The sequence below is a fragment of the Neoarius graeffei genome, chromosome 13 (genome assembly GCF_027579695.1).
Source record: "Neoarius graeffei isolate fNeoGra1 chromosome 13, fNeoGra1.pri, whole genome shotgun sequence".
Lineage (NCBI taxonomy): Eukaryota > Metazoa > Chordata > Actinopteri > Siluriformes > Ariidae > Neoarius > Neoarius graeffei.
The window spans coordinates 76,537,416-76,554,595 of NC_083581.1; the positions used below are offsets into that span (position 1 = coordinate 76,537,416).

At 40.4% G+C, this 17,180-nt stretch overlaps 2 protein-coding genes across 6 annotated transcripts in view; one reads left to right on the top strand and one right to left on the bottom strand.

Moving 5' to 3' along the window:
- Window positions 1-11: 11 nt before the first annotated feature.
- Window positions 12-13,370, top strand: armc1l (armadillo repeat containing 1, like). 4 transcript variants are annotated; one of them, XM_060938540.1, is made up of 7 exons: window positions 12-88; window positions 4,928-5,088; window positions 5,312-5,403; window positions 5,513-5,702; window positions 7,816-7,932; window positions 8,039-8,113; window positions 12,871-13,370. In XM_060938540.1, the coding sequence occupies exons 2-7, from the start codon at window positions 4,936-4,938 to the stop codon at window positions 13,060-13,062; spliced, it is 819 nt and encodes a 272-aa protein (XP_060794523.1). In that variant the 5' UTR covers window positions 12-88; window positions 4,928-4,935; the 3' UTR covers window positions 13,063-13,370. The 4 variants fall into 4 exon arrangements, with proteins under 4 accessions (XP_060794523.1, XP_060794522.1, XP_060794524.1 ...); XM_060938539.1 differs by lacking the exon at window positions 12-88 and adding an exon at window positions 232-393; XM_060938541.1 differs by lacking the exon at window positions 12-88 and adding an exon at window positions 1,257-1,493.
- Window positions 13,371-16,516: 3,146 nt separating this feature from the next.
- Window positions 16,517-17,180, bottom strand: part of nlrp12l (NLR family pyrin domain containing 12-like) — a 32,342-nt gene continuing 31,678 nt past the window's right edge. For both annotated transcript variants that reach the window (XM_060938543.1, XM_060938542.1), the window contains exon 14: window positions 16,517-16,927. In XM_060938543.1, the coding sequence (XP_060794526.1) occupies window positions 16,918-16,927 (10 nt within the window). In that variant the 3' untranslated portion in view covers window positions 16,517-16,917. The remainder of the gene's footprint in view (window positions 16,928-17,180) is intronic.

Sequence of the window (17,180 nt, forward strand, 5' to 3'; positions counted from 1 at the left end):
GAGAAGCACATCGTCCAATGGCGTCGTGTGAAAATTGAGTGCGAAATTTGTATTTGCGGTCAGCGAGGCTGTGACAGACAGAGCAGCGGTGAGGATTTTTTTTTAAAATTATTTATAAATGGACGTTAATTATTATTATTTTGAACATACATACACAAAAATAAAATTTTAAATAAATAAATAAATAAATACAACTCCAGATTAAGAAAACAGGAACTTCCGGTTAAGCAACGTATAAGGCTATTTAAAACAGCTCGATGGTTAGCATTGTTGCTACTAGCGCGAGCTGACTTTGCCTTTGGTGTCTGGAGCTCGGCTAATTCGCTTAGCTCAGTTTTTGCTAATTTTCACCTCAGCTGGTGTAAAGACAAACAGTTTGAGTGGGTTATACAGGTATTGTGTAGAGTTATTATTCTTTCTTTCTTTCTTTTTAATGGAACAAACATGACGTCAAGTAATAGCAAGTTGGCTAATGCTATTTAGCTAACTATATTAGCTTAGCACAACAGGAGCTGCTAGAAAATGGTAGCACGATAGCAGTGAAACTAAATTCAAATGTATTTGTGTCACACACACACACACACATACAGAGTACTGCATGCAGTGACATGCTTATTGCAATGCTCCTTAAGTTATGAAGATAGTTTGGGGGAGGAAAAGTAATTTTTAAAAAAGGGAGTGAAATGGAATGTAATAAGTAGAATTAAAGAATAAAAATAAAGATGTGATAGAATGTTCTGTACAATGTACAGGATGTGCAGAATATGTGCAGAGCATTCTATTTCTACCACATCTTTATTACATCTGCAATATACACAAACACTGCATCATATACAACAGATAGAAAGTGTATATTGCACTGTAATGAAGTTGCACCAAGAGGTACAACTGCAGTAGAAATGTACTGTTATTTTATTTATATATATTTTTATATATATATATATATATATATATATATATATATATATATATATAATTGCATGAAGAGGTGTAAGAGATGAAGTGGTGACGAGACAGTTGTTGTCCGTTATTGTCCTGATTAAGAATCCGAATGGCCTGAGAGGAAAAAGCTCCTCTTCATTCTCTCCATGTTGGCCTTAAAGTGCATCTCATCTCATTATCTCTAGCCGCTTTATCCTGTTCTACAGGGTCACAGGCGAGCTGGAGCCTATCCCAGCTGACTACGGGCGAAAGGCGGGGTACACCCTGGACAAGTCGCCAGGTCATCACAGGGCTGACACATAGACACAGACAACCATTCACACTCACATTCACACCTACGCTCAATTTAGAGTCACCAGTTAACCTAACCTGCATGTCTTTGGACTGTGGAGGAAACCGGAGCACCCGGAGGAAACCCACGTGGAGAACATCCAAACTCCGCACAGAAAGGCCCTCGCCAGCCACGGGGCTCGAACCCGGACCTTGTTGCTGTGAGGCGACAGCACTAACCACCACACCACCGTGCCGCCCCCTTAAAGTGCATATCACGGGTAAATTCAGGCACAAGATCAATGTAATTTCTCCTATTTTATATTAAACTTTGGTCAACTATCGGTCACATTTTGCATTTTGTGCAATTTTTTTTTTTTTTTTTACCTTGCGCAATACCAGAAAAATTCAGTTGAAATCCAGCCATTTGAGGCGAATTCGTCCACCTCTGAAAAAACTTGGCATTTGGATTTCCCAGGAAACACTGATTTTCGTGACGTCGCGTGCGGGACGCCTCCCTCTGAATCCTACGTCAGTGCTGGTTTGTTTATGAGAAACTGCAAATTTCTTCAACGTTACCACGTAATTATTAAAATGGTTAACAGATGTATCGTAGGAGGGTGTAGCAACACCAATCTTGATGGGATTAGTACTCATCGTTTTCCAAAAGACCGGACAATGAGAGGGAAATGGGAGCGCTTCGTGCGAGGCACCCGGGAGCCAAGTACCAAAGCAGAGCTGAGAAAAAGACCAAGAAAATCGGCAATTCACAAGTCGACTGTTGCCAGGGTAAGAAATGAAAGAGACTATACTCTAAATTAGGTGTTCCTGTGTTTGTGTGGTACATGGATAATGTTAGTTATTGACACACACGAAAGTAAACAACACGAACGTGCTGGGCGATAATACTTACTTCACATGTATCAAGGGATATACGGCGTGTCGGGGCTTGAGATCTTGGGACCCGTCAAACACATTAAATATATATACAACCCTGCTTAGCCGATTCCATGTGTGTAGCTTATGAAATCTTTCTCCTACAGTAGCCAGTACTCTTCTAAATGAAGAAATGTATAAATACATAATAGTAATTAGAAAAAATATGATTTATGTAACAATGAATAGATGAGCATTGATGCATGAATCCATGGGTTTAGAAGCTCAGGTAACAATTCCATATTTCAATGCAAAATCGCTCACTGCTAAACTTGGTCGACATGGACTGTGCACGGAATCCACGCGAGCTCTCTCAGCCTGCTGGCGCTTCCGCAGGTGACGTCACAAATCTGGCTCCAGACTCCCTCGGGATTTTTCCAGACGCGTTTTATTATTTTATTTTTTTCTGCTGTAGACAGATGGGCTTGTGCAAAATTACCCTTCTGGATGAGTGTGTAAAGGGACATACTTTCATATAAAAAAAACCACGAACTTGGTCCAGGATATGCACTTTAAAGTGCTTCGCCGACTTCACCAGACAGAAGAGTCCATGTTTGGGATGGCTGAGGTTCTTCATTATCTTCCTGACTTTGGTCCGGCACCGCTTGGTGTAGATGTATTGCAGGTCAGGGAGCTCGGTGTGGATGATGCGCTCGGCTGATCGAACCTTTCTTTGGAGAGCCCTTCTGTCCTGCTTGGTGCTGTTCCCAAACCAGGTGGAGATCTTTCCCATTCATGATGTTCTTGATGGTGCAGGAGTGAAAGTTCCTTGGTGGAAGACAGAAGTTTCTGAGTTGTCTTGGATGGAACAGACACTGGTGGGCAGCCTTAACCAGGATGTCGATGTGGCAAGACCATGACGGGTCTTGCGTGATGTGAACACCCAGGTACCAGGTGCTCTCTCCACTGGGGTCCCGTTGATGTTGAGGGGCTCGTAGTTCCTCCCCTGCTTTGTGCAGAAGTCCACAATCGACTCCTATGCCTTGCTGACGTTTAGGAAGAGGTTATTGTCCTGGCATGAATATATTATTAGTGTGAACTAACATTTGCACAAGCGTTCAGTTTTTTTTATCTACTTTTTTAAACACACCTTGCAAAACAAAAAGTTGTCACCTGACAAGTCTGGGAGGTAAGTATGGAATTTAGCAAAGCTGTTTTTATAATGGTCAGAAATTCAGCAAAGGCTTTGTTCTGAGTTTAGACACTCTTCCCCCCCCCCCCCCCCCCCCCTTTTTTTTTTTTAAATCTCTTGATGTTCTCATCTATCTCAGGTGATCTGATCGCTCATACTCAGTTTTAATCTATTTATATATTGCTTTAACATTCGACATTTACAGAAATCAGGTCACTGCGTGACCAAAAGTTTGTGGACACCTGATCATCACACATGTGGTTCTTCTGTAAACTGTTGCCAGAAAGTTGGAGCACACAATTTATATTCTGTAGCATTAACATTTCCCTTCACTGGAACCAAAAGGCCCAAACCTGTTCCAACATGACAGTGCTCCTGTACATAAAGCACGCTCCATGTACTTGATATGGTTTGCGAGAACCTGAGTATCCTGCACAGAGCCCTGACTGAACTCAACCCCCATTGAACCCCTTTGGGATGAACTAGAACACTGAGTGCACTCCAGACCTCCTTGACATCTCAACTTGCCTGACCTCACTAATGCTCTTCTGGCTGAATGAACACACAGCCACACTCCCAAATCTAGCAGAAAGCCTTCCCAGAAGAGTTGAGGTTATTATTACAGCCAAGCGGGACTAAAGCTGGAATCGGATGTTCAAGAAACATATGGATGTGATAGGCAGGTGTCTATCAACCTTTGGGCAGATGGTGTATTTATAATATATAATGAGTAAGCCGAAGGTGACGTGGCTTGGAAAAATTCAGTGAAATGAGGAAGTCTTAACTCAAACGCAAACCCATCTTCTCCTTTTGTTGAGAACAATCCATTTGCATATGTCCCTGGCACTTTATTGCCACCCTACCTCAATTGTTTCTTATACTTAACATTTAATATGACTTGATATTTTGCCCTTCTGGTTAGATGTCCCCTGTATTTCATTGGCTTTGTACTTGTACTCGGCTCAATGACTGAAAAGCTGAATCTGATTTAATTCTGGATAGTGGATTATAATTCATTACGACATACATACAGGTGTAGACGCACAAAGACAAACAGTAAATATGTTAAAAGGATGTTCAGTATGAGTAATCATATTAGGAAAAATAATTCTGGGATGAGCAACGGACAGTCTGTGATCACCGCAGCAGCTCAATCAGTGTACACATTTGTAGTATCCAGATTAGATTATCCACTAAGGCAAGGGTAAGACTTTTTTGGGAAGTGAAAATCTTTGAGCCACAGCAGCTGAAAGTGAGTCACAAATGCAGAAGTAGAGTATCAGGATGAGTCGGGCAGGTCGGGAGGGTCAGAGGAGTACACAAGGGTGCATGTGATGTTCCTGATGTCATTAAAAAAAAAAAGAGCACTTGGACAGGAAATTTAATCACATGTGGACTGGTGGATTCAAGATGCATGAAAATGTTCATGGTGTATAAATTACCAAAGATGGATGTTGATACGATGTGTGATTGTTTGAAATGAGAGGACTGAATAAGTACAAATTACAAAGCTAAATGTGCCTTTTTAATGTGAGGCTTATAGAGTAGAATTTGTACCTAATGTGCATATTTAGTAATAAATAAATAAATGGACCACTCAGAGAGGCCGATTGTCTTGTTTCCAATCTGGTCTGTTGTCTAATCCAGCCAGCAAGATGATGGATGCAATGTCAGTAGTAGTCCAGCTGAGGGATCTGGCGTCTGAGCCTCAGAATCGGGAGGCTATAGCGAACGATGCGGGGTGTTTACCTGGTCTTGTGTTGTTCCTAGACCACAAAGATCCTCAAGTAATGTTTGCTGCTCTGCAGGTATGTGTCTGTCTGGTTTAACTTTTTTTTTTTTAAACAAGCCTTTGAAAAACATACTCCGTGTGAACTACAGTAATGTATCATGAACAGAGAATGTATGGAACACCCCAGTTATCCTGATTAACGCATGTGTGTTTGGAAGTTTTTTGGTGAAAACATGCATATTGTGAGGGTTTTTTTTCCTCCGTTTTTCCCCCTTTTAATAAATGTGGCATGTCCTCAGACCCTGAGGTACCTGGCAGAATCTCCTCAAAACATCAATTCCATTAAGAATGAACTCGGCATGATGGTGACCCTGGAGATGCTGATGGGAAAGTAAGTCTCAGTTCTGCTGTTGCTCACTGAATTTTTTTTTTTTTTTTTTTAATTTTTAAAGTTAAATTGTGGCTGGATTTGCTTGTACAATTTTCATTCTTTCACATAGGAGTGAACTGAGTACTGACATCACAGACCTTGCTAAAGAGTTATATGAAATATTGAGTGCTCCAGTGAGGATGGAAACTCCCAGAACTCCCGTGCAACCAATGAGAAGAAATAAACCTCAATTCTTCATCAACAGTTCCAATAAAAAGGCCAAAACGGTCACGCTGCACATCCAGGGTTTGGACGGGACGGTATGTGTGTTGATATAAGTCTGTGCATGTGGTGTTATGGATTTACTACGACGGTCTCTTCACAAAAGTGGCACAAATTGTGAAAACTGATGCTAATGAAATTGAGAGAGGAGTAACGCAAATTGCTAAAAGATTAGTTCTCGTGTCAAGCTTGGCGTCTATAAAGTGAACAGAAATGATAATGTTTCGAATTAAACAACCAGTAATTGTACAGCATTTTAAACCTGCTGATGTCAAGTTTATTTGTATTGACCCTTCCCACTCACGTGACCTTCGTAAGCGCGACCGCCATTTTGGACATGAAGAAATAACGGTTTATGGCACAGACCCTTTCGGTTCTCGCTCATCTAGCTGCTACAATGACTGCTTAGACTGCAACAATAATACCTAACACACATTTAAGTATCCGTCGTAAAGACGTGAAACTCGTCGAGTGACGAGTGTGTTTATTGATAAGCTAACACAATCTAAAAGTAGACATACCATCACACTGCCCTGGCGCTGTGTACAGTTTACCTTCTATGGTTTGTGCACTCACTATTTGCCATTACTTTCTCCAACCCAGTGTTTGAACTATGCCGATATTTTCGGGGGGGTCCCTTTTTTTCTCTTGGGGGGGGTGCTTGCACTTTTCTCAGAGCGCGGATCTCCAAACACATGAGAAGCCTATCTTACGCACATATCATGCGGACTCCACACACGCATCGCGTCTGAAGTCATAACTCATCAGGGGAAATCGTGTCCGCGTTGGCATGTTCAAAAAACAACCTCGCGTCAACAATGATACCACACGCAAGAAAAAAAAAACAGTCAGGCTACTCAACACATCTGATCCACAGCAGCACCAAAGCATCACTGGAAATCATGTCAACAACCAATCTTCCATTTCAACACGCGTCAACAAACAAATGGCACCACAAACATGAACGAATCGGTCAGGCTGCCGATTCCAAACCCACAGCAGACGAATAATTAAATGCATCTTATCTTAAAGCAGAATTGACCACAAAGGAAGACTGTTGGCACACTTCCTTTCTACTAGTTTGTGTCCCCAACCTGGCAGCAGCAGTCGTCATATCGGTTTATTTTATCTTTGATGTAAACACAACACTTCGGATATGCAAATGCTTCCCGTTACACACGATTGTTATGTCAATAAACATCATTTTGCCAATATTTTAGAGACCATCCATCTTCTCCGTCGGTCAGCATCTGTCGGGATCCGATAAAATGATAAATCTTGCCTTGTGTGTTGATGGTTACTACATCCAGGTGCACAACAATATAATGGCATGATGGAAGTCTTGCTGAAAGTAAAAACTTTCTTTGATGGCTATATTCCTTTCGATGCTTCACCGTCGTTCCTCGTTGTTGGCTGTGGTAGACTACCGGTAGGTCATGTCCAAAATGGCAGCCGCATTTGTCGTGACGTCACGTGGGATGGGTCAGTAGCGCTTTTAACAATAAACATTGTCGCAAAGTAGCTTTACAGAATTTGAACAACTTAAAACATGAGCTAGTTTTATCCCTAATCTATCCCCAATGAGCAAGCCTATGGCGAGGGTGGCAAGGAAAAACTCCCTCAGATGACATGAGGAAGAAACCTCGAGAGGAGCCAGACTCAAAAGGGAACCCATCCTCATTTGGGCAACAACAGACAACATTAACAGTTTTAACATGAAGTCAGTTTCGTTGATGTTATAAACTCTTCATTGATGGAAACTTGAGTGCAAAACTGCTCATGACAACTGCAGTCCTAAAGTCAGCAAGTCAACTGTAGTCCTCAGCCATAAAAGCATTACTGTAAGAGGGATGCACTTGCACGAACGCCGCACACTTCACCACGTCAGTGTCGCTGTTTTGCTGAGAATACTGAAAAAACATCTACCAGAGGCGGTCTTCTTCGCTGTTTAATAAACAGGACAGTGTAGATACATCCTCTGTACCGTTATATTTATAAAGCACGTGAACAAACGTTCTCATTAGAGCTATTAACATATTGTCAAGTATAAATGTAATAAACAATGACGTAATGTGAAAACAAGGCTGGAAGTTTTAGAAGTATACATACAGCATGTTAATTTTGTCTGTGATGTACTGTATAACGGGACAGGATCAGCGAGGTGTTTGTGAAGACGCTCTTTTAAAGGTGAAAGGAGTCATCAGCTTCACTTTCCAGATGGCTATGAAGAGATGCACAGTGCGTGTGCGTGCAGACCTGCCCACCGAGGTAGATCCATCCACTTCTCAATTACCCTGAGCTGAAACTGTGTGCTGTCAGATCCAGATCATGGGCGTGTTCCTCTTTAAATCCGTACACCTTGTCTCCCGTTTAGAGTCTGGCGTCGGCCATTGCTGCCACGAAAGTGCTTTCAGCTGAGCAGGTGGTGAAGAATGAGAGTGGAGAGGAGGTAGGTGCTGTGGGTCGGATGATCTGTGTGTGCTGCAAGGTTTCTAAACTTCACTCCTGGAGAATCCCTACCATGCTTAGTCAGATGTTTCCCTACTGTGCAGAACAGTAGGTTACCAAGAATGTAGTTCAGAAACCCTGCACTAGAATGTAATGTGTGTATTGTACAGGTAGTCGTCGACTTACGACTGCGTTTGGTTACGACTGACCGGTCGCAAACCGATCTGGTCGTAAGTCGGCCTGTGTTAAATGAACGTAAGTATATTGTGATGTGTAATGATATTGTAATCATCTTAGTCTTATTTTATCAACATTTTCTTATTTCATTCCCTTGGCTCATTATTTGGTTTAAGTCAAACACTGCGTACGGCACTGCGTACAGTACAATTCGTTTAATATGTGCAAAACAAAAAATACGAAATACAGGTGTGAAAAATAGAAAACATTTTAGTTTGAAACATACCAAAATACAAATGTAAAACATAGCAAAATACAAAATTTAGTGACCGCTGGCATCACTGGTGCTTAGCTGTGGGTCGTCTACATCATCAGCTGTTGCAGCGCTCGGGCTGGCGGGAGGATTTGCTCGTTTCATAAACCAGGAGCTGGGGTGGAAACTGTATGACGGAGGGCGCGAGAGAGAGACTGCGCATGTGCCGGGAGCTGGGGCGGAAACTGTCGTACGCTCAGCTGGGAAACACTTACCAGTCATAACCAGACAGTCGTAAAGTCGATCGGTCATAAGTTGATGACTACCTATGTGTTTTTTTTGTGTGTGTGTATTTGCGCCTTAATTCTAAACTGGACACTTTTGGTTCAAATAATCAGCTAAACATCCCTCCCAGTCCTTTGGTTCACGTTTCCAAGCTGTCCAATGGTTTACATTATATTTTTATTTAACAGTGAAAGTGATGAACACGACATTATTTAACAATTATTATTCCACGAAATCGAGTCATGCATGAGCTTGTAGTCGGCTATAAGTCATGTATGACTCAGTAGAGTGGAATAACTTTTTTCTATCCACATTCACTGGATTTTGAGAAACAGATCACTTATTTTTTGCAAATTCGATAAATAAAACTTTATACAAAACATCTGACAGTCATTTTCATTCAGGTGGACTTCTTAAAAACCCATCAGTGGCTGCACAAATTGACTTTAGTGTTATTTTTTTGTAGAAAGGTCTTGCTGTCGTGCCAAGGAATAGAATTTTTAGGCTTTAGACATTTAATTCTTCCTTGGACATTTCAGTTCTGTCATTTTCAAACTTCTTTGAGATTTTGAACCAGGTTAAAAAAAAATTCAACAAATTTTAATGCTTAAAGATGAAGAATGTAAATAAACCGGCGAAATGACAGGAGCGATTTGTGAAAATGCAATAATTCTTGAAAAATTTAAAACAGATGCGTTCTTACCATTTAAATACTTTCATTGTATATTTTGCTGCCTTTTGGGGGGGTGGCTTTGTTTTCGAGTAGTTTTTATTTCATCCTCGGTTGGTTCAGCAACACGTGCCGCCATTTTGTTTTTCTCTACTCACTACCTCTGTCCAAATTCGCTCCCTACTCACTATATAGGGCACTATATAGTGAGGACGCCATTTTGTAGTGCTGTCTGAAATGGTAGTGAGGATTATTACACCCTGTATAGTGCACTCAAAGTATCCCACAATGCATCACGAAAAGTAGTGAACAGCCGATGGTCACTAACCAAGCAATATATCCCATCATGCATTGCGGTCATGCTGAAAGAAATCAAATTAAGTCTCAAATTTGATTTAATAAAAGGCAGCGGCAAAGAAGAAAAGTATTCAGCCTTGATTTAAAAGAACTGAAAGCTGCAAGTACTTTGTATTGATTAATGTGGGAAATGCGCTCAGTATAAAATGGATTTATCACAAAAACACACACGTATTTATTATTTTGAAACCCACCAGCCGCCTGATCTGGCACGTTTTAATTGTGTGACAGTAATGACGTAAATACTAGCGCCACGGACTAGTGTCTGAAAGCGTTTTTGTTTACCAATGAGCTAAGTTTATAGTCCTCTATGTAGTAATTCACTATATAGTGCAAGTAGTGAGCGATTTCAGACACAGGGACGGTATATGAGCTGATATCCTAGTAGTAGAGTAGCCAATCAGAGCATGCAATTGCTCATACAGTGGGGCAAAAAAGTATTTAGTCAGTCACCAATTGTGCAAGTTCTCCCACTTAAAAAGATGAGAGGCCTGTAATTTTCATCATAGGTTCACTTCAACTATGAGAGACAGAATGGGGGGAAAGAATCCAGGAAATCACATTGTAGGATTTTTAATGAATTAATTGGTAAATTCCTCGGTAAAATAAGTATTTGGTCACCTACAAACAAGCAAGATTTCTGGCTCTCACAGACCTGTAACAACTTCTTTAAGAGGCTCCTCTGTCCTCCACTCGTTACCTGTATTAATGGCACCTGTTTGAACTCGTTATCAGTATAAAAGACACCTGTCCACAACCTCAAACAGTCACACTCCAAACTCCACTATGGCCAAGACCAAAGAGCTGTCAAAGGACACCAGAAACAAAATTGTAGACCTGCACCAGGCTGGGAAGACTGAATCTGCAATAGGTAAGCAGCTTGGTGTGAAGAAATCAACTGTGGGAGCAATTATTAGAAAATGGAAAACATACAAGACCACTGATAATCTCCCTCGATCTGGGGCTCCATGCAAGATCTCACCCCGTGGGGTCAAAATGATCACAAGAACGGTGAGCAAAAATCCCAGAACCACACGGGGGGACCTAGTGAATGACCTGCAGAGAGCTGGGACCAAAGTAACAAAGGCTACCATCAGTAACACACTACGCCGCCAGGGACTCAAATCCTGCAGTGCCAGACGTGTCCCCCTGCTTAAGCCAGTACATGTCCAGGCCCGTCTGAAGTTTGCTAGAGAGCATTTGGATGATCCAGAAGAGGATTGGGAGAATGGCATATGGTCAGATGAAACCAAAATAGAACTTTTTGGTAAAAACTCAACTTGTCGTGTTTGGAGGAGAAAGAATGCTGAGTTGCATCCAAAGAACACCATACCTACTGTGAAGCATGGGGGTGGAAACATCATGCTTTGGGGCTGTTTTTCTGCAAAGGAACCAGGACGACTGATCCGTGTAAAGGAAAGAATGAATGGGGCCATGTATCGTGAGATTTTGAGTGAAAACCTTCCGTCAGCAAGGGCATTGAAGATGAAACGTGGCTGGGTCTTTCAGCATGACAATGATCCCAAACACACCGCCCGGGCAACGAAGGAGTGGCTTCGTAAGAAGCATTTCAAGGTCCTGGAGTGGCCTAGCCAGTCTCCAGATCTCAACCCCATAGAAAATCTTTGGAGGGAGTTGAAAGTCCGTGTTGCCCAGCGACCGCCCCAAAACATCACTGCTCTAGAGGAGATCTGCATGGAGGAATGGGCCAAAATACCAGCAACAGTGTGTGAAAACCTTGTGAAGACTTACAGAAAACGTTTGACCTCTGTCATTGCCAACAAAGGGTATATAACAAAGTACTGAGATGAACTTTTGTTATTGACCAAATACTTGAATGAATGAATTTATTTATTTCGAACATTTCGAACATGTATAAAAATGTATGTAACTATTTGTACATACAAAAGAAAGAAAATGAAAAAAAGTGACAAAAAAAAGAATAAATAAAATAACATAAGCTAAGACATTACAATACACCGCACATTGTTCGAAAAAGTAGTGGGAAGAAGTACAATACTTTTTTTTTTTTTTTTTAATTTCCCACCCCTTTTTAACTACCCCGAAATCCAAACTACATTAATGCACCTATAAAAATATATACCATATATACACTTCATGATTATCCATATAAATATATAATTACAAAAATAAATATATACTACATACCATATATATATATATATATATATATATATATATATATATATATATATATATACACTTCATAAATATCTATATAAATATTTAGTTACAAAATTAAATATATACTTCATTCCATATATACCCTTCATAAATATCTATATAAATATATAATTACAAAAATAAATATCTACTACATACCTATCCCTGAAAATATGAAGATATCTATCCCCATAAATAAATATATACCATATACTAAGTTAGTTCTAATATAACAATCAACCCTATTCTATTTATCCCTCATCATCCTCCATTAACATACTTCCTCTTCAATATACTTATTTAAAAATATTTTTTGTACCTTTTTTTTTTAAACAGATTTATATTTGCACTTTTGTTTTATTTCTGTCTCCAGTCTGTTCCATAAAGTCACCCCACAGCTTGATACGCACATGCTTTTCATATTTGTTCTAACCTTTGGTTTTTTAAATTTTAGGTCTCCCCTTAGATTATATCCCCCCTCTCTCTCACTAAACATTCCTTGTATATTTTTCGGTAATAGATTATTTCTTGCTTTGTACATTATTTGTGCTGTTCTGAATTTGACCAGATACTTATTTTCCACCATAATTTGCAAATAAATTCTTTAAAAATCCTACAATGTGATTTCCTGGATTCTTTCCCCCCATTCTGTCTCTCATAGCTGAAGTGTACCTATGATGAAAATTACAGGCCTCTCTCATCTTTTTAAGTGGGAGAACTTGCACAATTGGTGACTGACTAAATACTTTTTTGCCCCACTGTAACTAGTGAATGCGGATAGAATAATTGTTCTTAACCTGTCACCAATAACTGACCTCCTTTGATGCTGCAGGTTTTCATCCCTCTCAGCACTACAGACACGCACATAGAGGAGAATCACCACCTGCCAGATTATCTACCAGAAGACGAGAGTCCCGAGAAGACGACCGATCGCGCCGTGTCCCGCAATGCTGCCAAACAGGATGCCAGTGGAAGCTGGCTGAGCTCAGCCGCCAGTTTTCTTACTAAAACTTTCTACTGGTGAAGTTTTTGGCTTTCGGTAAATAACTGTTCCACACAAGGACCACAGAGAAAGAAAAGGACTTCTATAATGCAGTTTACTAAGGGAACAAGATCTCACATCATCTCGCCCACCTCCATGAAAATGCAGAGTGGTGTGATAATATCCAGTGTAGATACAAACACAGTTTGATGTCTGGATATATTTTTCCACACTTTTTTTTATACAATTTTTCTGAAATGATTGTCTGTTGTGCCCCTATTTGTGTTTGTATGTTATTTCTGTTTGACTGTTACCTTGATCTGTTGTGTAAATACATGCCTATGGACTTATTTTAAGTTTGTTCTGTTTCTTTCTGAGAAAACAATTAGTCCAATCACGGTGGTAGATTAAATGTGTAATTAAAACAGATTCTGGTCTAGGATATAAATTATTGGTTTTATTGGCGCTGTTCCTGCAATATTCCAAACTGACTGTTGGGGGGGAAGTAATTGCATCCAAATCGTCACCAAAAGGACCCCTGACCATCACGCACACATGGGCCAATAAGATGTCTCTGCATGATGCAACATTAGAATTTCCCTTAAAGCTAGACGGCCTTTCAATTTCATAAAATCGGTGGAATTTAGTTCCCTCTGAAATTTGGTAATTGTGATGTATGTTTATTTCTGTAATATCTCACGGGGATTCCCTAGCAAATGTGCATGAAATCACTCACTCGCTTCCGTGTGCGCATGCGCAGGTTTACCACCTTCTTTTGGGTTTTACGGCAGCTGGCATCTACAGGTTTCCCTTTGAGCGTGCACTGACAGTTCCATCATTCTGTCGCTAAACGAACAGCTGATCACACCGAGGTGCTCGCTGAGCGCCCATATTTATTAGTTTGATCCTGCGTTTCCTTTCCTTCGTATATAACATAATGTCTCTTCTTGCTTTCTTTCCATTACTGTAGTCGGTCTTTCACGTTTCATTCACACTCACGTCCTCCATTTTTCTCTCCTGTTAAAGATTTGTATCCCACAATGCCTTGCGTGAACGGGAAAACCCACCATGTGATGCATGATGTAGTATCTTGAATTGGGTCATGGTGAAGCAGGAAAAAATAGCGGAGAATTTAGGGCCATGTGACTTTAAATTCATTAATTGTTCTATTTTTTGAAAAAATCTAATAAAATTGAAAGCCTGTGATTCGAATTCAGTAGCTTTCGGTCCTTTAAACAAAAATAATTGGGTGTCGGGAAAATTCTTTTTATGACCTTGGCTTAAAATCTGAAAGGCCGTCTACCTTTAAGTGAAACTAAAGAGACCCAAACATGTTCCAGCATGACGATGTGCTTGTGCACAAAGTGAGTCCATTAAGGTTTGGTGTGAAGAATTTGACATTGATGAACATGCACACAGTACCAGTCAAATGTTTGGACACACCTGCTTATTGATAGGTTTTTCTGCATTTTGACTAAGACATCAAAACTATGAAATAACAGCTGGAAAATATATGGAATTATGCAGTTTAAAAAAAAAAAAGTGTGCCTTGTCTAAAGGTAATTGGTGGAATTTCTGTTAACCTGTGGGATGAGCTAAAGTGGAGGAGAGAGCACAAGAGAGGGTCGAGGAGCCTGGATGAACGGGAGAGATTGTGTAAAGAGGAATGGTCTCTGATGCCCTGCTCTGTATCTCCAACTTTATGAAATTTTATACAGTGGTGCTTGAAAGTTTGTGAACCCTTTAGAATTTTCTATATTTCTGCATAAATATGACCTAAAACATCATCAGATTTTCACACAAGTCCTAAAAGTAGATAAAGAGAACCCAGTTAAACAAATGAGACAAAAATATTATACTTGGTCATTTATTTATTGAGGAAAATGATCCAATATTACATATCTGTGAGTGGCAAAAGTATGTGAACCTTTGCTTTCAGTATCTGGTGTGACCCCCTTGTGCAGCAATAACTGCAACTAAACGTTTGCGGTAACTGTTGATCAGTCCTGCACACCGGCTTGGAGGAATTTTAGCCCGTTCCTCCATACAGAACAGCTTCAACTCTGGGATGTTGGTGGGTTTCCTCACATGAACTGCTCACTTCAGGTCCTTCCACAACATTTCCATTGGATTAAGGTCAGGACTTTGACTTGGCCATTCCAAAACATTAACTTTATTCTTCTTTATCCATTCTTTGGTAGAACAACTTGTGTGCTTAGGGTCGTTGTCTTGCTGCATGACCCACCTTCTCTTGAGATTCAGTTCATGGACAGATGTCCTGACATTTTCCTTTAGAATTCGCTGGTATAATTCAGAATTCATTGCTCCATCAATGATGGCAAGCCATCCTGGCCCAGATGCAGCAAAACAGGCCCAAACCATGATACTACCACCACCATGTTTCGCAGATGGGATAAGGTTCTTATGCTGGAATGCAGTGTTTTCCTTTCTCCGAACATAACGCTTCTCATTTAAACCAAAAAGTTCTATTTTGGTCTCATCCGTCCACAAAACATTTTTCCAATAGCCTTCTGGCTTGTCCATGTGATCTTTAGCAAACTGCAGATGAGCAGCAATGTTCTTTTTGGAGAGCAGTGACTTTCTCCTTGCAACCCTGCCATGCACACCGTCATTGTTCAGTGTTCTCCTGATGGTGGACTCATGAACATTAACATTAGCCAATGTGAGAGAGGCCTTCAGTTGCTTAGAAGTTACCCTGGGGTCCTTTGTGACCTCGCCGACTATTACAAGCCTTGCTCTTGGAGTGATCTTTGTTGGTTGACCACTCCTGAGTAGGGTAACAATGGTCTTGAACTTCCTCCATTTGTACACAATCTGTCTGACTGTGGATTGGTGGAGTCCAAACTCTTTAGAGATGGTTTTGTAACCTTTTCCAGCCTGATGAGCATCAACAACGCTTTTTCTGAGGTCCTCAGAAATCTCCTTTGTTCGTGCCATGATACACTTCCACAAACATGTGTTGTGAAGATCAGACTTTGATAGATCCCTGTTCTTTAAATAAAACAGGGCGCCCACTCACAACTGATTGTCATCCCATTGATTGAAAACACCGGACTCTAATTTCACCTGCAAGTTAACTGCTAATCCTAGAGGTTCACATACTTTTGCCACTCATGATATGTAATATTGGATCATTTTCCTCAATAAATAAATGACCAAGTATAATATTTTTGTCTCATTTGTTTAACTGGGTTCTCTTTATCTACTTTTATGACTTTGTGTGAAAATCCGATGATGTTTTAGGTCATATTTATGCAGAAATATAGAAAATTCTAAAGGGTTCACAAACTTTCAAGCACCAGTGTAGGAGAGACTCAGTGCTGTTTTACTGGCAAAGGGAGGTTGTACAAAGTATTAAATGCAGGGGTGCCAATAATTGTGGAGAGCACTATACACATACACACAGAGGTATATATGCAATTAAACAGGTTGTTTTCAAGCTTCAAAAGTAACATTTGACATACAGACATACAGATATCTGCCGCAATGTTTATTTGTGAATAGGTTATTTTGTTTAATGTTTATTAGTCAGGTTGTTAATACAACTCAATGTAAAGTCATTTAAAAAAATCTGACCATAACTGATCACGTTGCATCTCAGTTTACTGCACAAACAGCAGTCCAGTTCCTGCAACTGTAAACACAGGAGTGATTAAAGGAGTTCCTTCAAGAAACAAGAAAATCTGAGTGCCATACGCAGTATAACGTCACTCAAAAAGTGCAACAAAATAAGAATACGAAATAAATATTAAATAAATATAACGAATTAATCTGGTGACAGCTCCGAAATGACCGCAGGTTGTTTGCTGTCAGGTAGGGCAACCTACTATGACCATGTTTCTCTTTATTGCAGCATGACGACATCCCTTGGGTTGTTCAGTATAAACTGTGAAAACAAAATATATTTATGAACATCACTGAAACAAATCCTTAAAAATTAAAATAAATTAAAACACCAACAGGGCGGCACGGCGGTGTAGTGGTTAGCGCTGTTGCCTCACAGCAAGAAGGTCCGGGTTCGAGCCCCGTGGCCGGCGAGGGCCTTTCTGTGCGGAGTTTGCATGTTCTCCCCATGTCCGCGTGGGTTTCCTCCGGGTGCTCCGGTTTCCCCCACAGTCCAAAGACATGCAGGTTAGGTT